The sequence below is a fragment of the Amblyomma americanum genome, chromosome 5 (genome assembly GCF_052857255.1).
Source record: "Amblyomma americanum isolate KBUSLIRL-KWMA chromosome 5, ASM5285725v1, whole genome shotgun sequence".
Lineage (NCBI taxonomy): Eukaryota > Metazoa > Arthropoda > Arachnida > Ixodida > Ixodidae > Amblyomma > Amblyomma americanum.
Genome location: NC_135501.1, coordinates 194,064,975 through 194,086,678, shown reverse-complemented (window position 1 = coordinate 194,086,678; position 21,704 = coordinate 194,064,975). Strand labels below are relative to the sequence as shown.

Genomic DNA, 21,704 nt, shown 5'->3' with positions numbered 1-21,704 from the left:
TAAATATTCTTCTGCTCTAGTACTGAATGAACAACGTTCCCATTAAAAAGTAATTTGAAGCGTTCTTGACATTAAATATCAGAAAACAACAAAACTGCCGACGGGGAATCGGCGCATATATTGATTGTTATGGTACAACCGTACGATATGCGGAAAAATTGCTTTAATAAACAACTTTTCTTTGAAGAAATGGACTTGTCCAGAATTTCTCGGTATCTTTAGCTCCACTGAATCCTTCAGTGTTCACAAATCCAGTTGGCTGACATCACGCAAGCTCTTGACGGTGCTGCATAGCGCTTATTGGTGGTGCCTCCTGGACTCTCGTCGCCATTTACGGTCCGCCTTTGTGCAGGCGTACTCAATGCGACGGTTATTTCCGAGGAACTACAGACGCCCAAGCAGAAAGCGGCCGCTCTGTTGGGCGGATGCATCGACAGACGTAAGTGGCCTTGTTGCCCTGTTACGTTTATTCCAATTTGACGTCGCACAAACAAGCTACGATGACAGCATTTTTTTTTCCTTTGCTATATAAATAAAAGGAAATTCTGAGATCTGGGCGAGTTGGTATCGATTATGTGTCATAGGACAAACCCTATGGTATGTACAGAGAAAAGAAGCATGTAAAACTTGCATTTAAAAAAAAAAACTTACGGGCAACTACATTTGTTTAAAGGGACCCAGAAAGGTCTCTCGATAAAGGTGCGGTATGTCTGGTATGTTAAAAGACGCAGCTTCATAAATATCCCCCAGCAAAAATTATTTTAATGCGTTTTGTGGAAGCTGAATTATATGCAGACAAAATTTGAACTTCGCGTCTTCGCGCCTTTTCCTCTCCTCTCGCATGCCGAAACGGCGGCGCTGCTCGCCGGCCCAACCTAGTGTTCCTGTATATGCTCCCTACTAGTATATGCTCCCGTAGGGAGCATATACTAGTGCTCCTGTATATGCTCCCTACGGGAGCATATACAGGAACACTAGCCCAACCCACTCGGCCCCTTCCCTACCTCCGCTGGCTGCGGCGCGCGCGGAGTGGCCGCGGCCGCGGTAGCGTGTGACGCCTGAAAGAATTTGGCACTGCGAACCAATGAAAACCCCCAGCTGCTGACGTCATTTGCACGACGTGACGTCGAATGCCAGGTTTTCGCGCGGAAGCCCGGCACCGCGCGTCGCCGCCAGGTGTGAAAGCGGGAAGTTTTAAAAATGTATTGTAAATTTCCCGCTCTCTTTTGAGGTCTCGTAAGCGGCATGGACGCTCGGTGGCCTGTACTCTACATAGTGCAAGCATTTTAAATCCAAGCTCAAACTCCCCTTTCAGTGGCCCTTTAAGTAAAGGCATAGATGCAGTGGATGGCAAAAAAATATAAATCAAAATCAGGCAGAAATGCAAGCTGATAAGACAAAGCTACCTCTTTGACCGACAAGGACAATGCGTATCTCGCCACTGTTACATAGCTCCACGAGTTTCCGCAGAGCTCATTTTAGTGCGCTATCACTTATAGTGGGCTGCTGAGCAGCCTGCCCACCGTGTCAGGCGGCAACTCATTTGATCATGAGAGGCTGCTCACGAAGAGCAACTTGGATCACAACCAAAGTCCCACCGTTGGCAGCATCTGCCATAGAGGGGCAGTGGCGCATCACTTCACCTCTGCGCTAGGAGTGGTAGGAAGACCGCTAAGGATCTATGAATGTGGAGAATGACGAATTAACCAATTATCATTATCCGAACAGCTGCCATCCGCGAACACTGGATCTGAACACCGGAATCGAAGTGAAAAGGAAACTCTAGCGCACCCAATTCGCATTTAGCCTAACTAAGCAAATCGGCTATCATTTTCCTTTTTTTTTCTTTACCTTCCTATACATTCGTTCTCTTTCTTGAATAATGTAGTTGCTGGGCACCACCTTTCTATGGTCCTTTTTCTCCGTACGTCTCGAGTTTGCTTTCTTTTTTTTTTGCGGCTGTGCTTATAATGCAAGATAAAGTGGCTGTATTCTAAGCTCTTCTTTGGATGCGTTAAATTCGAGGGATAGGAAACAAACATCGGTGGCTTAAAGAGAAGGAATATTACCTACTTGCACGAATCGCTGACAAGGCATCAGAATCGGTTACGTGCCGATGTTTTTTTTTTCCAGAGCACACGCTTGTATCATCGTAATGAAACTAACTCTAGCATGCTCATAAGCAGTTCTGCTGAACTAGAGAAGGTACTGCCGCTGCTACAAGAATCCGAAACCTATTGAAAAAAAAACGGTCTTAGGGCAAGACGTAACCTAACGTTGTAACGAGAATTTACTCTTTTTTATCTGATCATACCGGGTACACCTTGGTGTTTTATTGTGGCTTAGAAAATTGAATTTCTGCGCCCTCAAGGGCTGCAGAAGGCTTCAGAACATTATTCACGTGAACGCGTCATCTTAGGATATCACACCTTGGCCCCAGATAACCAGTAAGGCTCGTACGACCCTGCCAAGACAAGAGGTAGCATAGCGATTGGCCATTGTGTGCTGCTCGCGAGTTTTAAAGCGTGATCTCAGCGTCTGAAAAGTGATATTTAGAAGTTGTGAGTGAAGCCGGTGACTCAGAACTGGTTCCTTTCTAAGCACGGAGGAAGAGCAGTGGTGGTATACAATGACTGAACTTGTTACTGTCGCCATAGTTTTGATCTTTGAACCAAAGTTGCTGTATTTGTGGACGTTGCATTGTCCGGGGTGTGGTATATATGCTCTGCAACTGCCGGTCTACTTACAAGCATTGAGGTGCTTAGATGCTGCAGGACAAAATTTGTAAAGGTAATTGAAGATAAAAAATGAAGTTTTTGTCGTTGTTATTTTTATTATTATTATTAGTAGTAGTAGTAGCAGCAGCAGCAGCAATAGTAGTAGTAGTAGTAGTAGTAGTAGTAGTAGTAGTAGTGGTAGCAGCAGCAGTAGTAGTAGTAGTAGTAGTAGTAGTAGTAGTAGTAGTAGTAGTAGTAGTAGTAGTAGTAGTAGTAGTAGTAATAGTAGTAGTAATAGTAGTAGCAGTAGTAATAGTACTAGTACTAGTAGTAGCAGTAGCAGTGGTAGTAGTAGTAGTAGTAGTAGTAGTAGTAGTAGTAGTAGTAGTAGTAGTAGCAGTGGTAGTAGTAGTTGCAGTAGTAGTAGTAGCAGTGGTAGTAGTAGTTGTAGTAGTAGTAGTAGTAGCAGTGGTAGTAGTAGTAGTACTAGTAGTAGCAGTAGTAGTAGTAGTAGCAGTGGTAGTAGTAGTAGTAGTAGTAGTAGTGGTGGTAGTAGTAGTAGTAGTAGTAGTAGTAGTAGCAGCAGTAGTAGTAGTAGTAGTAGTAGTAATAATAATAGTAATATTACTATTGCAGGTCAGGTGAACCGCCTGGGAGTGGCCCCGGTGTCGCGGCTCCTTGAGCGACATGGCCTGTCCGGCTGGCCTGCCTCATTGCCGCGGTCTCCGCCCGTGCCGGCTCTGCTGGTGGGCGAGCTGACGCGGCGCCTGCGGCTGCAGCCACTCTTCACCACCACCGTGTCCGTCCACCCGAAAGACGTCACCAGGCGAATGGTCCACGTGAGTGTGCGCGCCTCTGAAGAACGCGTGGCCAGCTTAATTCTAACGCGACTACCCCACCGTCGACAGGCTGGGCCCCCGCATCTGGTGCAATTCAAGAAAGAGATAACGTGCTCGCTTTGCAGCTAGACGAACCCCGGACGCTGTTATCCAAGGCGATGCTGCTGGAGATGAACGTGCTGGAGAGATACCGCCAGATGGCGACCAACGTGATGCGTGCCTTCAAAGGAAGCGACGACGACGTCCCTAACAACGTGCTCCACCTTGAGATACAACTCGTCATGGTAGGTGTCTTCAGTTTAAGCTTCACTTGAAGATTAGTGCAAGGGCCTACAGCAAATGTTCACATTTTCTGTTGCTCGTCGGTGCTCAGATTTCGAGCCGATCACGAGTCGCTGTAAATTTCGACCGGGTTTAGCTTCCCTTACACACCTGCATGGTAGCCTGGAAGCTGTGGCGTTCCGCTAATGAGCACAAATTCGTGGGTTGAAACCAGGCCGTGGCGACCGCATATAAACAGTGTAGAAACGGAGAAAGCCTTGTGTGCTACGATTTGGGCGAATGTTAAGGAGATCAGGGTGGTAAGAATTAACCGGTTACTCATTCACTGGAGGACTGAGCTCCACAGAAAATTGCACAGTAAGGCAAGTAAAAATGCCTTAAACAATCATAAGCAAGCTTCCGTACCAACCCATGTTTTCATGGAGGACATAAATGAAATTCGCTGGATCATCGAGTTTGTTTACTATGCCCCTGTAATTTCGCAAGCAATAAAATGCGCTACGTGTGATGTCCGTTGCAGTTCTGGTCAAGAGAAAGCGCGCCCGGCATGCGACGCAGAGTTCAGCTGTTCGATTGCTCGCTCGGCTGCACCTTTTTTTTTCTAATAAATTTTGCAGTAGAAATTATGTCCACTCCTACAGAAGGCGTCCACTCTGCATGAGTGCAGTGATTCTGAAAAAAAAAGGAGTGGAATAAGGTACAAGCGTATATGGTTTGGTTCGGTTAATGCGGGTTTAACGTCCCAAAACGACTCATGATATGAGGGACGTCATAGTGAAGGGCTCCGGAAATTTCCACCAGCATATGTTCATTTCGTACAGTGCAGAATATATGAAAAGCAGAACTTGCTGGTTCTCTCTGCACAATACTGTCCAAGCCCGCGTCCGAGTTTTTCATATTGACGTAGATGGGTCGTGGCTATCAAATACTTACTGCCTGCATTGAACTCTCCTCCAGGCGACGGAACTCACTTGGAAGCGGAGAAAAAAGCACGCTTCAAGGATCAACCTGGGTAGCCTGCCGGAGTCTCAAAAGGTGAGACTCCTGCACAGAACTTCTGAGCAGTGCTTAAATATTTCTGGAAAATAGGCTTCAGAATGGCTACCAAGGCGAGCTCACTAAACCTCTGCCCAAAAAACATTTCAGTAGAGTGACCCAAATGTGACCCAATAGTAATGTGACCCAATGCCATTCTTGCGCGCCGATCGGAACTAGGTCGAAAATCATACTCGTGAACGCCTTTCCATTTTGTTGTGTCAGAAAGGCTGCATCAGCTGTTTCTCTGCAACCTAGAGCTAACAGGCGGTGACGTTATGTAGAATTGCTGTTCTCCGTATCTTTGGGATCATTATTCGTGTCTTCTCGCGCAGTGGAACTGGACGCTATTCCTGAAGACCATCGTCGGAGATATCATAGACGTCAGCAATGACACCCAGGTCATTGTAAGAAGCCCCGAATTCTTCACACGTCTCGCCAGTATACTCAGCAATGCCACCAGGTACGCGAGTATCACGAAGTTAGGATACGTAAGAAAGTCGTATAAAACTTGTACGGGCATCTGCGCGAATCATTGATTTTTAAATATCAGTTCTCCTTCAGACATCATGTGCGTTGAAGTACATACCCAATAATTCTCAGAAACCGCATTTTCAACGAGAAATAGTTTATGAACGATTTTTTTTTCAATATATAGTAAGGTTTGACTCTTAACAATCAATATATCCGCAGATCTCCCCTCGGGACAAGTTTGAATCATTTTGCTGTTAACGTTTTTGCTTTCGTCAAAAACGTTCCCGATTTGTTTTTTATGGCATACTTAACTACTCGATGCCTGCGATAGAAAAGATTTCGTTACGCATGAGAAGGGACCATTATCTTTAATACTTTCATAACAATACCTTGAATTGTTTCAATATCCAACACTGATGTCGAGGAATCATGAGCTTGGTTGAAACTGAAAAAAAAAAAAGGAGTCGTGTGAAGCGTCATGTGAAGCCTCTGCCCCCGACATGTACAGCCTAGATAAATATAAACTTCACCCTTTACCCACCTTCCACCAGTTTCCTCCCACCCTCCGCCTCCAGATTTGCACCCACCACCTCCGCCCACCTTAATTATTCCTCCCAGAGCGCCATCCACCGACGCATCTATCCACCAGAAGGCTATGCTGCAGCGGAATGAAAGAGATACCCTGCAGATTGCTGAAGCTACACCTACCAGCCATCCACCTCCACTGTTCAAAAGGGTGGTAGTGGGTGGCTCTGCAGAACCCTCCACCCACCCTGTAAACCGAAGCCCACAGAGCAGCGGATATAAAATGCGGCGGCGAAATCTTAATTCAGGAATCCAATGCAAGGCGATCACTGCAACAGTGGAAGTGAAAAGGAAAAACAAGAAACCAGTTCTGCTAATTCAGATTTCTCGCCACACATCGTATGGTCGCCTGTCAACGTTTTATAAAGAAACGTTGTTGATCGAGTAGGCTGAAGTATAAATGAACGATGGCCTACCCTTTCAGAGAAAAGGCAGCTTCAAGTGTTTTTAAAGATTACAACGGGACTGTCTCGCGTGCAGTCTGTGGAGTTAAACATAAGTGCTATGTATGGACAGAAATGAGGCATGAGAGACTGTAATGTCACCAAATAGATCGCTGATTGATGCATGGTACCGATAGGCACACGGTTATAGTACTTAGTGGTTTTGGCACATAAAATGATCTGAACCCCCACCAGAGAGTACGCCATGTTAATGCGACGGACGATACGGCGGATAACTGCCGAATTGCAAACTGGCTAGGGGTAAAATTCGCGAAGGTGATCAGTTTCCCTTTGTGCAGATCAGAACCTTTAAGATGCAACCTAAATTTAGCAACGCCAGTATGGAGAAAGAAACCGGAATATATGGAATGCGTTTTTGGATTTCCAGCGGTTTTCAAGCATTTTTGAAAAGGTTACATCATGAGGGTTTGAAATGCCAAATACAAAGGAGGCCTGTTGTTTTTGGAACTTCCCTTACAGCTATCGGTTTCTCCACTCTCCTGTACCGTGGTCTGTGTTCCGATGCAGGAAAGCCATCGCGGACTACGTGGGCTGGCGCTTGCTCGTGTCCATGGCGCCTTTCCTCCCAGACGCGTTCCGGCCCCTGACGGCGCTGACGGCGCAGGAAGGCGGGAGCAATGCGTTCGCAGCGCCCCCTCGGTGGCGGGCCTGCTACGAGCACGTGGCCGAACTGATGCAGTACGCCGTGGCTGCTGCCTACGCGCAACGGTTCCTAGTCGGCAAGGCGAGCGCGCTGCGAAAGGATGTGAGTATACCCTCCCACTACTGTGGCTAAGACCAGGGCGCAAGTCATCAGTGAATTTATCCTGTCAATGTAATTTTAACCCGTTAAAAAGTTAAGAAATCGCAGTTATGGAGCACGAAATGTACTAAAAGCTAGGCGCCACGAAACAGCATTAGCAAGCAAATGAAGGAGTTTTGAGGGAGCGTCAGAACCTGTGCATGTATGTTCAATACCTCTGTGAACCCGGCTGTGTTTCAATTCTGTACTGTCCATGACATAACTGCCAAAAAAATGGCCAGGCTTAGCTTGGTTAAGCCAAGAATGCGTTGCATATCTCGATGGAGTTCCGTGCTGCTCCGTTGACTCGATAGGCTACTGACTCGATCGCCATTGAAACTGCCCGTGTAGCAGCGCTCGATCGCCTTTGAGCCGATAGACTATCGGTTCGAGGGCCTTCGAAATGCCTGTGTGATAGGGGTATAAGACTGTCCCGGCGAAGGAGCGCAGCTCTTTTATACATATGCCGTGACGTCAATCATAGCGCAGCGCCCCTAGCGGGAGGAGCGGGAGTCAGGTGGTGGCTGCGGCCGCGCGCGACCGCGCCAGTTGGGGCCCAGCTTTTCCTCCGTGACGTCACGCGCCGGCGCAGCGCCCCTAGCGGGAGGAGCGGGAGTCAGGTGGTGGCTGCGGCCACGCGATTTGGGGCCCAGCTTTTCCGCCGGCTGTCGTGACGTCACGTCACGTGGTTTGGTGGCTGCCCGGCCGCGCCCAAGGGCTGAACTGAGTGATTGCACTATGCAACGCATAAAAGATGATCCATAACAGCGCGACAGACGGGACAGAGAAGAGAGGACACAACACAATGCAGCGCTCTGTGTTGTGTCCTCTCTTCTCTGTCCCGTCTGTCGCGCTGTTATGGATCATCTTAAGCACCAACTCGCCCAACAAATGGTATTGTCAAAAAAAAAGAAAGTTTTCAGCTCGAAATAAGTCAAGAAGTAAGCATTTGTTGTCCTAGTCCTTACAGAAATGGTCTATAGACAGTCTATAGACTTCTTATAGAATCTATTGCCTTCCTGCAGATATTTATTTTTGTCTGTTCATAGTCGGTAGACGGTCTATAGACATAAATCTACTAACAGTGTATGGCCATAAATCTATAGAATGTCTATAGACAGTTCTGTAGGGTTTGTCTATAGAGTCTGTAGACTGTTTAAAAATTTTTGTAAGGGAGGTGTACGTACCGTGTCAGGTATCTTGGTAATGGCATAGCTGTTTGGGAAGAAGTACTTTCCGTATAATTCTGTGTAACAACATTGCTGACCTTTCAAATTACTTTTTCAATCCCAAAGGTGAAAAAGAAGTACGCCCTGTTCAACGATCGACTACTGGAAGCAGTGCGTAAGGCTCGCTGGATCCACGCCAAGTCCAGCCAAGTGATCCAGCAGCGAGTGAGTCGTTTTATTTCCTCTACGTCACATCCGGCGACAACAGGCAAGCGTCTTGCCCAACTGGCCGAAAGGGCAGCAGCGATAGTTAATGGTTAATGCCCTTACAAAAATGGTTTATTGACTTCTTATAGACTCTATTGCCTTCCTATAGATGTTTCTTTTTGTCTATTCATAGTCTACAGACATTCTATAGACAAAAATCTACTAAAAGTGTATGGCCATAAATCTATAGACTGTCTATAATAATTGTATTGCCTATAGACTGTTCTTTACGGTTTGTCTATAGAGAGTCTATAGACTTTATACACAAAGTCTATGGACAGTTTATAGACTACAAACTGTCTATAGACAAAAGTCTACTAAAAGTGCATGGCCATAAATCTATAGATTGTCTATAGACTGTCTATAATAATTGTATGGCCTATAGACTGTTCTTTACGGTTTGTCTATAGAGAGTCTATAGACTTTATACACAAAAGTCTATGGACAGTTTATAGACTGTCTATAATATTTGTATTGCCTATAGACTGCTCTCTACGGTTTGTCTATAGAGAGTCTATAGACTTTATAGACAAATGTCTATGGACAGTCTATAGACAGTTCAAATAAATTTTTCCAAAGGTGGATCGCAGCTACGAGGAGGAAGAAGTCTACAAAAGCTATTATAGGCCCGTGGCCGACGTGTGCACTGCAAATGCGAGCGCTTGTGATGTTATCATTCCTTCAGGACAGCGGCTTCCTTGGGATATACTAGTTTAGTAGAATTGGTTTATTCAGTGTGAGAGTTTTTACCTCTGTGTGAGTGAGCGCTTCAATATGTTTGTTGTTTGCTTTCACTTTTTTGTGAGTGGGTGCTTCAACAGATTTGTTACTTACTTTTGCTGTGTATAATGCAAATAAGCTTATTTTTCGTTCTTGCGTTATTGTTTGTTCACTTCTCCTATGTATATTTTTTGGGTACTGTTCTTCTAAGATATATAGAGTTTACGTTCGCTCATAATTATTACTTCTGCTGACGCTTGTACCTTGTTTTATATGCTGTGTACTGTTGGTGTTTGTGTTATGCTGAACTGTATAACGTCGGACCAAGCGGCTTCTATGAATTGCTGAAAAAGAATAGCCAGAGCCGCTATACGGCACCAACGCCTCTTTTGTTGTTCATGTAAATAAAAAATAAGCAGAGGTGGAAAATGAACACCTAGCAATGTAATTCTTCTTTTAGTTTTGCTGTTTTTTTTTGGCAGCCTTCTGACTCACAAGTGAAAACAATAACGCTCGCTTAGGTGATGAATGGGACACGTGTTAGAGCGCGGCTGGAGCATTTCCCTGGGTTATTTTTGTTTTTCCAGATCCTATCTGTTATGCCTTACTTCCTTTATCCATCATTTGTGGAAAACGACTACGCCATATCTGCTTTTTATCACGTGGTGAGTTGTACAAAATGTTTATATATATTTACCCCATGTGCCCACTTATAAAAAGTCCAGCACAAAGATCGTGCTGAGGTCATGCAAAGGATGACAATGAAAAGAAAGCTTAAGGGTCTTAAAGCTTCCAGCAAACTTGTCCTTACAGTGTTTACAGGAGTTTTCACGAATATAATACAATTTCTGTCACCTAATTCGCAGCACTAGCTCCCAAATTTTAGGAAAATTCATTTCCCAGCGAGGATTTCTTTAATATTTAAAACGGCACCACCCTGCCCAGCGTACATAAATCCGCAATGACATTCATTGGTTGATTGATCGATCGATTGAATGATTGATTGATTGATTGATTGATTGATTGATTGATTGATTGATTGATTGATTGATTGATTGATCAACAAGGCTCCATACAAGCAATTCTTGTTCTATGTTTAAACTAGCGGTCCTTTTAAACAGATCGTAGCAAAACGTCAGAAAATGAGTCACATCTATCCGGATCTGACCTGTGTAATCAATACGCCCCTCATTGTACAGGTCATAACACCCACGTCAAGTAACGTTATGCAGTCTTAGTCTTAGGCAGGAGTTCAACGTAATCCCCTTGCAAATGACAAAAATCTCTTCTTTAGGGTCCTTTGTCGCATGTACTATCGGGCATATTGAGTATTATCTGTATGCCGTAGGCGCATATCAAAGGAGGCTGCACGTTGGGTTTATGGGTCTTTAGAGGTGAAGCAACGGGCATAAGCCAACGCGGAAATCTCTATCCTGCGTTTCTGCAGGTTCCCGACGTGCAAATGAAGGCGGTCCTCGAAAGCTACTACAACACGCGGTCGGCACTCAGCGATCACTACTGGCAGTGGCTCGTCGAGGACTGGATTGGCCCAGAGTGAGTGTGGCACGCGCCTTCGGTACGGTGCGTACTCATTGCGCACTTTGTTTATTCGCTCTACGTGTACGTGTAAGAAGCTAACGTTAACGGCTTGGGCTTCACGCGCGGGTTTTATAATAAAGCCGTTACAGAAAACAAGACCCAGGCTAAACCATGCATGTTCTCATGGAGGTGAGAAAGCCGCAGTTATGCGACAAAGATAAAAAGTTTGATTACACGTTTCAAAAATTAACCTGCTCTCATGGCTGGTGCTCCGCTTTACCGATATGGAACAGCAGCTGAGTTTTCTCTGACCAATTTGTTTTCGAGTCCATTTTCACAAGCCGGCCATGTCTTAACTCTAATAACATGGATAGAAGAATGTCAGCGTGACATTCGGCACGAGAATATATTCATATGAGCGTTATAGTTTTTACTCAGGAACCCTTGGCAAGTTTTCTGAGACGGCGTTGTCTAGATCAGGGACCATGGGGCGTGTTTGCAAATAGTTTCACCTATCGAGACCTACATATTGCTTTTGACGCAGTTCGATGATGGTTACAATACGAAGCGTGCTATCAAGACATGCACGAATAATACAAGCGATCAAAGAACCAGGAAACAGTATTGAAAGGCTTGTGTGTACCATATATACTGAAGTTTGAGGATACATACTGGGTAACGGAATGCATTCCAAAAGAAGGCAAGCGTAGCAGGGGACGGCAGAATTTTAGGTGGGTGGATGAGATTAAGAAGTTTGCGGGAATACGGCGTCCGCAGCTGACAAAGGACATGGTTAACTGGAAAGACATGGGAGAGGCCTTGGCCCTGCCGTGGGCGTAGTTAGGCTGATGATGATGCTGATGATCATGATGATGCTGGTATCAGCTTGTGTTTCATGAAAATAGATTTTAAACTCGAAATTCTTCTCACACAGGTGGGAAGCACCGTTCCTGAAACCGCAAGTCTACTTCAACCAAGAATTCAACACATTAGGTGAATAATGAAATAAGTGCGTAAAAACAAAAAAAAATGCTAACGTAAAGTGAACAAGTACAGCGCTTAGTCGCATTACACGTTAAATGGCTGTGTTCGCTTGCTGCCAGTGCCTTTGACTGAAATAATCTGAGACTGACTGTTTACCAGAGGTTGTGCAGTCACCTCCTTAGCCACTAACGCGGCGTGGTACTAGGCACACGATTCGTAATGTTCAATGAGAACTCCACTAGCGAAAAACAACGCTATGGCTGACCTCAAGCTTAGTTCCGTTCTTAATGATATCATGAGTAGCATGTGCACAACAAAGTGATCATTTCTGACGCCAGCTTCAAGCTCAGCATAAGCTAAGAAATGAATGATTGAGAATGCAATGTCATTCCAAAAGCTCGCTACGCGTTCCTGTTGGTACTATTTCTTGAGAATACCGATTTCACGAATTAGCTCCTCCGAGTGCCGCTCGCATTCCTGACCGGTAAACGCACCCAAAAAATTGCTTGACACCTTCATATTGCTAAATATCTGCGAGCAATGTTTGAAAGCAGTCTGGTTTCTGTAAAAATGTTGATATGAAAACGTATGCCGCCAATGCCCAGAGATCGGTTAACATTACGAAATGTAAGAGTTCGTATCAAAAGTGAGTGCAGCCAAGGAAAAAATAGAAGAGAAATAAACATTGCGATATTAATTTAGGTGAAAGAATGACAATCGCCTCTACCCTTTGCACGAGGAATTAAAAAACCGATTCCTCGAGATAACATTCTTAAAATGGTAAGCTTCAATAAGCGCCTATCACTAGGTCGCATCTACCCTCGTTTTTCATCGTCCAGAGCGACCGGAAAGCGTGGAACCAATTACTTTTATACGTACATTATCGTCGGTTCGCTGCTGAAATTTACAATCGTCAAGCTTTGCAAAAGATCTAGGGAATGGGAAAAGTTCTCTAGACCCAGGATTTCAGCGAAGTGGCAAAGCTTGTGATCTCATGGTTGGTATGCCTGCCAATGCGACCTTTTAATTCTTTTCTGTCAAGCCGTTCCCTTCGGAATACTTCAAAGTCCGCTGTACTACACTAGCATGCAGCCGTAAGTAGATCTTCTTGACCCTTTCTGTGTCAGCAATTACTTCTTCCACGCGCAACGCGTTGTTTTTTGTTATATCTTTTATCCATTCTGTTAGTGTTAGACGCTATCAAAGTATACTTTGATGATCACATAGGGATATATAATGTGCGTATATATTTACGATCTATCCTCCGGCAGGCTTGTTTTAAATATGTGTAGGAAGTGGAATTCAGGTGTGTGTTTCGTTCACTGTTATACTCAACGGTCGCTTACCTAAGCGTTACCTCGGACAGCAATATTCTTTCGATATCACTCATGTTGGAATGTGTTGCACCTGCTTTGCTGTACATTATGGTCGTTTTATACCCTTAAATAAATCATTCTAGGTATAATGCGTACAATAAGATTTTCCAAGATCACGTCAGATCGCTGTTTTTGCAGGAGATATTCTTTTTTCTTTGTACTGTACCTTTTCTTGAATAATGTTCTTGTTTCGTATCGTCTTGGCTGCGGCAGCACTGCTATCCTGTATATCTTGTTTTGAAACCGCCCTGTAAAAGCTTCTGCCGAACAGTATTGATAAATAATTATAAATAAATTCCCTGCCAATACAATATCTATCGGCTTTTTAAAGCTCTATTTCTGAATGTGAATTGTAGCTCTATGCATGCAACTGTTTCTTTCCATAATTTGACTTCGTTTCTTTATTTGTCTCTGTGATCCAAGGGGCAGTAAAAGTCCTCGCATTGTTTCAAGTGGGCAGTGTCCGGCTGTGCCCTTTATATGATGCCAGGATAAGCAGAAGCAATGGTTTGCATTTATTTTCAAAATAATAAAACTTAAGATAAGAAAAGCTAACTATCATAGTTAGCAGTGGGAGCCAGGTATTCCTTGCAGGCTCCGTTAGTTTTCCTGGCTCAATTTTTCCCCCTATAGGAATCATATAGCATAACCTATATAAGAATCAAAATGCCCATTAAAGCAGCCTGTGTGAAAAATCCCTCACGTTCTCAGAGCAAACAATTCGGATTACGTTTGCAATAAGCCCAATAGCGCGTAAGTATTCCCACTATTCGCTACGCACGCAACTTGGCACACGGCTTTATGACTTGCAGGCCTGTCGATGCAGCCCGATTCGGTTTTCAGCTTGCCAGAGAACTGGCACGAGCATTCCTTGCAAGCGGTGAGTACGGAACAAGTTCGATTCCTTTGCGTGTGCAGTAGAATAGCTTCCTGGAAGAGCTCATAGTAAATTTGCTGCAGCTGCCTGTGCCTTCCTAAGCCGTGCCTAGTTAAATAGTACAACAAAGCCGTGGAGAAAAGCAGAGAATGAGTGCTAAGAATGTGCTATTGCACTCGTTGTAGTTAAATGTCATTGATGAGCATAAAATAGTTTGCAGCAACAAACTTAAATGCATGGTGTACGGTTACTTTTCGGCACTCGTTGTAGTTAAATGTCATTGATTAGCATAAAATAGTTACTGAGCGACAAACTTAAATGCCTGGTGTACGGTTACTTTGCGGCCCATCGCCGAGCTGCGATTGCGGTTTGTTTTTGTCTTTCTTTCTTTTTTTTACTAGCGGCAGCCAGTTATCATTAGGTGACCACCCGCAGCTATGTGTAGAGGAAAAATGGTAATAAGGAACGTAATGGCCACAGCGACTGCGCACCTCAACCATGCCGTCAGGGAAGAAATGCAGGAAGGATTGACAGAAGGGAGAAACAGGTGCCATAGTGGAGGGCTCCGGATTAATTTCGACCATGGCTCACATCCCCTGACCCGGCCCTCCTTGTACATTGGTGAGACTTAAGAATTTGGGGGAGAGATAGAATTCAACAGCACAAACACGACTCAGGGAATTGATGGGGTGCCCTGGCCAAGCACTGAGCAATTTTTTGGTCATGTAACTGCCTTAAAGCAAGCGTGCTGGGTGTAGAGCTAAATCCAGTTAAGAGGCTTCATTCCGAGTCGTGTCATATGCAGAACACAAACTACGATGTGTGGCCGGGGTCTCTGCAATCCACCTTTGTGAATGGCGTCCGTGTCGTTATTATACAGCTGTAAGGCAACGCAATTTTTGTTCGCTAAGTAGAAACGCGTTTTTATGGCCTCTGAATTGCGTGCGCGCCTCGTTATCTGAAAGTCGTGGGAGGAATTCCCCGCACCTTCGGAAGGATTTTTCTTTTTTTTTATACCACGGGGCGTCATCTGAGAATTTTTGTGACCACTTTTGAGATCAATGACACCCAATTTCGCTGCCGATGAGCCAATGCTTTCGTATTAAAATAAATGCCTTTCGAGTGGCCATTCGGTCCATCGAGTTTTCATTCGCGGGCAGTATGCTTAGCCTGCCGACTTCCACCGAAACTGAAGGAAAAAAGTGTATTTTAACAATTGATGTGGCTCAGAAGAAACGAAGTTTTTTTTAAAGATTTTTTTCTTTCCTCTCAGCACCAGTGGCACGCTGGAAGTTATATGCACATGGCCAGTAAACCGTGTGTATCGGAGGCGATTCCGCAGGTGCAGCGTGCTCCCGACGCTGGACGAGTGACACGACAGAATTCTGCGCCTGTTGCGCCCTCTTCGTCAGAATTACTCACTTGATAACTTTTCTAGTAACTCTAGTCAGCATTCTCTCACAGTATAATCTAATGAAGATCCGCTATGCCAGGTGGCGCTGGTCGTTTACGCACTAGCTCCGGTCCACAGAAGCAAGGACGGAGGCCCATGACCACGCTCTAAACAGAAAGGAGAGAAAAGGGAGTAACCTATCCCTTACCGCACTCCCTTTTATAAAAGAGAGTGCGTATAGGCGCATTCGTGTTTAAAGTGCAGTTACATATTTACAACGGAACGGAGTAGCACGAGTGGCATTCCAACAAGCCGAAAAATGGAACTGAATTAAACAAATGTATAAAGAGCCCGGGTGGATGGGTTAGAACACATTTTCTATATTTTTTTATATGATGAGAGGTGGGTAATGGAGGCCATTAAATGCTTAGCACCGAGGAGTCCTTTGCCACGAAACAAGAACTGCAACTATTACATGCACAATAAAATACCCGGTGAACAAGCCAGTGGCTTCGCTTGACGTTCCTCAACTGAAAAGCACTATATGAAAGTTTTAAAATTCGGTGTACAGAGAACACCCGCCGCGGTGGCTCAGTGGTTAGGGCGCTCGACTACTGATCCGGAGTTCCCGTGTTCGAACCCGACCGCGGCGGCTGCGTTTTTATGGAGGAAAAACGCTAAGGCGCCCGTGTGCTGTGCTATGTCAGTGCACGTTAAAGATCCCCAGGTGGTCGAAATTATTCCGGAGTCCTCCACTACGGCACCTCTCTCTTCCTTTCTTCTTTCACTCCCTCCTTTATCCCTTCCCTTACGGCGCGGTTCAGGTGTCCAACGATATATGAGACAGATACTCCCTAAAAAACAATTATTATTATGTGCAGAGAACAGTTTCAGAGAAACGCATCGTGCCATATTTCGTAGTCGGTAGCGCGGCTTCGAATAAGCCACAACAGGTCGCGCTTTACGTGCTTGTGGTACTACGTAGGACCTTTCTACAAGGACCGCAAGGCGGCAAAAAGGTCCTGGGACCGAGTGACGCAGGAGGAGTTTCGGAGACGCCAGAACTGCTTCCTTCACCAGTACGGCCAGGTCTACGGCCAACAGGTACGTACATCTTACGCACACAGCGCGAATGTGGTTGAAAACGCTGGCAGCCGTTCTTTGCCGTGGGTCAGGAACAAAAATGCTCTATTCTGTTTTTTTTTTTTTTGCAAGGTGCTCTGCATGTGTTGTTTATTGCTATGTTATGGGGCGTTCCTGTAACCACTTTTTTATTAACTTATCGCGAATCATCGCTTATGCCAATTTTTTGGATGTAATAAAGGAGTGATTACTTATTGGCATCCACCCAAGCGGTGCCGTACGGCTAGAAAGGAAAGTTAAAAAGCTTTCTCAAAAACTTCGTAGTTAAAAAAAATTCGTCCTGGTCCGGGCTTTGAACCCGGGACCACCGCTTTACCAGAGCAGTGGCTCTACCAACTGAGCTAACCAGGACGACAAGCTTATAGAAGGGCGGGAGTGATTTCAACACATGTCTCTTTGCTCCCGACTTAACGCAGATTCTGACAATACCAATTAAAGCTCAAGGCTCTGTCCGAATTCACCCCTCCCGTGCCCTTCCACTCAAAATAGAGCACAACTGCGCACTTAGCAGCGACGGATGAGAACCCGCAGCACTCCCGTAACGTGTAAAATTAGAACTGCATATACCCGCGTGCCAAGGCAGATATTACATAAGCGTGACGGCAGCTCTAACGGCCTTCGCGGGCCTCTGGGCCAACCTGAGGGTAGAAGGAACATCGAGTTTTTGTTCACAGTAGAAATCGACTCTACGGCTCTTTCTGGCTATGTTCATGCTTGTTCTTGTTTTTGTTACTTGTTTTTTGTGGCGCCCAATTTTTTTGCGTAGAAAGAAATCATCATCATCAGACTGACTGAGTTCACCGCAGGGCAAAGGCTTATCCCACGTCTCTCCAATTAACCCTGTCCTTTACTAACTGCGGTTACCGTATATCCGCAAACTTCTTAATCTCATCCACCCACCTAACTTTCTGCCACCCCCTGCTACGCATTGCAAAATAGCCCAGCTTCTTACTCTGTTATCCGCACTTTCTCTCCCCCTGTCTCCATTTTTAGATAAATCCGTATGCTTCGATATCTGAGAACATCCTGGATAACGCTGCTCTTCCAATCGCTTATCGGGTAAGGCAACCGGCATGTGAACGCTTTTGGGCATTTCGCTCTCACCAATTCGCTTAATCCCTCTCACGAGCAGGTGTTCCGGCGACTGGTGCGAAAGAGCCGATCCATGGGTGCCAGTGACTGGGTCTTCAAGCAATTTCCCGAGGTCTCATCAGACCGCATCTTTTTCCTTGCTTTCGCCACGGTAAGTTCGATCTACGGATTGTCCATTGAACATCCTAAGCTGGGGCTTTTGCACTCATGTCCGCTTGGTCGTTGGCTGACTGGACATGCCCATACTAGAAATATTCGATGGCTAGTCCACGTCCCTGCTCACGTTGTCTTGCGCAGTTTTCTAAAATTCACTCTGGTTGTTGACAAGTAGCCGCTGAGGAAAAGCCACGCCTCCCTCCTCCCCTCCGCCCGTTTTCACCCCCTGCCCTTTTCCCACCGGCTGTCTTTACATTTAGCTGCGTTTCCCCGTTACGTTGTGGTACAAGTCGAGCTCAGGGGAGGGGGAAGCTACGGCCACGTTGTTTACACGACTGCGACAGCGACGCATCGCCGCCAGCTTTCATTTTTGCTGGTGGACAGCACGAGACATAACACCGGTCAGTTTTCTCTTCCAAATCTCTGCTTCACTAAAAGTCGAATCTCCGCACTGCCTCAGGCGAAAACAAACCGAGGCGGATTTGCAACTTCCGAAAGATCACTAGACATGATTACAACGGTATCGACGAAAAGCAAGTCTCAGGGGCGGCCAGCAGGGCGTCCACAACAACGCCTGTGCACCGACTGACTGGAGGTCGCGCCAAATAGTAGGTGATGTCAGGAACGAATCCTCGGTGGTCTGCCTTGAAGAAGCAACGCCGTGGGGCGCCACCATCGCGGGCACCTCACTGTGTGTCAGTTCAAGCGACAGATTGTCTCGTGGCCCTCGTGGTAGTTACCAACAGGTGCCTATCTTAGTAACGCAGACGCTATGTCTGTGCCATTCCCACGGCTTCGGCATCGCTTGGGAGTACCTATTTGGCCCAGACAGTCGAGTAGCCACGCGGGAGCCTGCAACCGTGCGCAGACCGCGGTGGTAGCGCCGCCTTTGGGGGCGCTTGCAGAAATCCTTCAAGTGTGCAACCGCGTTTAATGTGGCCTGCTGCATATTTGAAAAACGACACAGGTTAATAGAAACACGTGCGGTGTGATTGGACCCCAGCGGGTGATTCACATACCGTGGAACGACCACCCGGTATTCACAACAAATTACATATTTGTCTGCAGATGGAGTGAGAGAGTCGCATCGCTACCTCAGGTAGTTTGTTGGTTAGGTGAGAGGCGCCGTATATTTAAAGCGCTTATCCTACTGCGGTAACAGCCATTTTTGTTGGGGCTCACAATGATATTTAATATACCTTCGGTGACGCATATTTTCAGCAGTTCAGAGGCCACAAAAAGTTTTGCTATGCGAATTGTCGGCAACGTAACAATTTGATCAGCATCCATCTATTCATAAGAATGTCGCTGCCTGTACCTTGCGGTTGAAGCGTTGTGGCTTGTGCAGATGTTCTGCGACCTGAAGCGGACCAGGGCTCTGAAGATGCAGTTAACTCACGGCCCATTTAGCCCATCCAATTACAGGTGAGATAGAGTTGCGTGCTCCATGTTTGCTGCATGATTAGTGATATGTTATAATTGGTTTTTTGGGGAAATAAAATGGCGCAATATCTTTCTTGTATATCGTAGGACACCTGAACCGCGCCGTAAGGGAAGGGATAAAAGAGGGATTGAAAGAAGAAAGGAAGAAAGTGGTGCCGTAGTGGAGGGCTCCGGAATAATTTCGACCACCTGGGGATCTTTAACATGCGCTGACATCGCACAGCACACGGGCGCCTTAGCGTTTTTCCTCCATAAAAACGCAGCCGCCGCGGTCGGGTTCGAACCCGGGAACTTATTCAACGAAATACCAACGATTGGTGCTAGTTGCTACACGTAAAATTGGACACCGCTAAAAGAGGAGAATTTTCGGCCTCTCAGCACTCGTCGCAATTGTGAAAATGCGTTATGCACGGTTATGATTTTCTACATTTTCAAGCTATAGATAAAACTGCTGTACTTTGATCTCTAAGAATTTTCGCTGTAGGCTTTGGGTTATCGTAAGCGACTATGCATCACACGAGCGGAATACACGCTATGGGATGACTAAAAAGATACAAATAGCCTGCCCACAATGCAACTAGAAAAGAACACTGGACGCATTTCGGATTTCGCCAGGACGACTGTTCTCAGAAACAGCCCTGTATGGCCGCTTCTCAAATAGTCAGGCATCCTCAGCGTTGTCTGAAAGAGTAGATACTCAGCGCTGTGGTCAACATTCCCTATATATTCAAGTACTAACTTCTGAAATTTAAATAAAGAACATACCTTGATTGTTCATGTAGGCTTTCCCGGCACCTTTCGCTGTCAGAAAAATATGCCACCGTGATGTAACTCTATGGAGGAAAATCATTCGGTTCTGTCAATTTTATTCTTAAGAGTCTCTCCGCTATGCGCGTTGCACTGCACAGTGTGCAGGAAATGGACTTACCCCCCGCGGTGGCTCAGTGGTTAGGGCGCTCGGCTACTGATCCGGAGTTCCCGGGTTCGAACCCGACCGCGGCGGCTGCGTTTGTATGGAGGCAAAACGCTAAGGCGCCCGTGTGCTGTGCGATGTCAGTGCACGTTAAAGATCCCTAGGTGGTCGAAATTGTTCCAGAACCGTCCACTACGGCGCCTCTTTCTTCCTATCTTCTTTCATACCCTCATTTATCCTTTCCCTTACGGCGTGGTTCAGGTGTCCAACGATATATTAGAAAGATACTAGGCCATTTCTTTCCCCAATTATTATTATTATTAAATGGACTCTTGGGCTCTTGGGAGGGAGTGAAAGAAGAAAGAAAAAGGTGCCGTAGTGGAGGGCTCCGGAACAATTTCTCCAGGTGGTCGAAATTATTCTGGAGCCCTCCAGTACGGCATCGCTTTCTTCATTTCTTCTTTCATTCTCCCTTTATCCCTTCCCTTACGGCGCGATTCAGGTGTCCGCCGATATATGAGACAGATACCACGCAATTTCCTTTCCTCAAAAAGCAAGAATTATTATTATTATTATTATTATTATTATTATTATTATTATTATTATTATTATTATTATTATTATTATTATTATTATTATTATTATTATTATTATTATTATTATTATTATTATTATTACCTTCCTGTATCTTTGCAGAGTGAATGTGCCCCTGATAAACTTTCCCAAGTTCGCGAGCACCTTCGGCTGCGGCCCCAACGATGGCATGGTCCGCGAGGAGCAGTGCAGCCTGTGGGACTAGGGAGACCACCTCAGCCCTTCAGGAGCAATGTGTGCGCCCTTCACAATCGTGGAAACCCCTCTGTGCCCGGGCCATGCATCGCACGCACTGTAGAAATCAGCAACGGTTTTACGGACACGGACTTTCTAGATGCCCTTAATACGCGGCACGCCTAGGTCGACTTATGTGGGTGTCTTGTTGAACTCTTTGTATAGAGATCTGTATTGTCGAGAACAAATGTTCTCGACAGTATGTTTGCCTTTTTGAACTGCTTAATGTGATGACTATTATACTGCCTATCACCTGTCTTGTCGCAGCTAGTTCAACTAGCTGTGGACAGAATGTGGCGACATTCTGTCCGGCTTTTGCCGTGTGCTGTACACGAAAGATTTTTAACCTGAAGCCAGCGAGAGCAACCTCGCGAGGAATGTACAGTCTTGGTCAAAAGTCCAAATGCCAAAGGCTTTTCCTTTCAACCGCATAACAGGACCATTACGGTACTATTAAAGATCGAATGACCTTGAAATGCTAGCAGAAGGCTTCTTCTTGCGGTAGAGGAGCTTCCTGCTTTATTTGTGTTTTGGATGATCCGCTACACGGAGCATTCTAGGAACATTCATTTCGCTGCAGCTGAACGCTGTGGCCTTAAGACTTTTGACCAAGACTGTACACATGCT

At 45.6% G+C, this 21,704-nt stretch overlaps 1 protein-coding gene and 1 non-coding gene across 2 annotated transcripts; one reads left to right on the top strand and one right to left on the bottom strand.

Moving 5' to 3' along the window:
• The first annotated feature begins 706 nt into the window (after positions 1-706).
• On the top strand, positions 707-21,140 carry LOC144134484 (neprilysin-1-like). Its single transcript, XM_077667392.1, has 17 exons — positions 707-713; positions 3,354-3,556; positions 3,682-3,840; positions 4,796-4,873; positions 5,209-5,336; positions 6,904-7,141; positions 8,473-8,571; positions 9,921-9,998; positions 10,781-10,887; positions 11,807-11,865; positions 12,899-12,950; positions 14,045-14,112; positions 16,488-16,606; positions 17,639-17,704; positions 17,778-17,888; positions 19,242-19,318; positions 20,946-21,140. The coding sequence occupies exons 1-17, from the start codon at positions 707-709 to the stop codon at positions 21,046-21,048; spliced, it is 1,752 nt and encodes a 583-aa protein (XP_077523518.1). The 3' UTR covers positions 21,049-21,140.
• TRNAT-GGU (transfer RNA threonine (anticodon GGU)) lies at positions 16,923-16,996 on the bottom strand. The gene has a single exon. It is a non-coding gene; the product is annotated as a tRNA-Thr (tRNA).
• Positions 21,141-21,704: the final 564 nt, after the last annotated feature.

What these genes read in the sequence shown, in the direction of transcription:
- LOC144134484 (XM_077667392.1), top strand. An exon ending in TTGAGATACAACTCGTCATG is followed by an intron (nt 3,841 to 4,795) that starts GTAGGTGTCTTC and finishes ACTCTCCTCCAG; the next exon opens with GCGACGGAACTCACTTGGAA. An exon ending in GAGGACTGGATTGGCCCAGA is followed by an intron (nt 10,888 to 11,806) that starts GTGAGTGTGGCA and finishes CTTCTCACACAG; the next exon opens with GTGGGAAGCACCGTTCCTGA.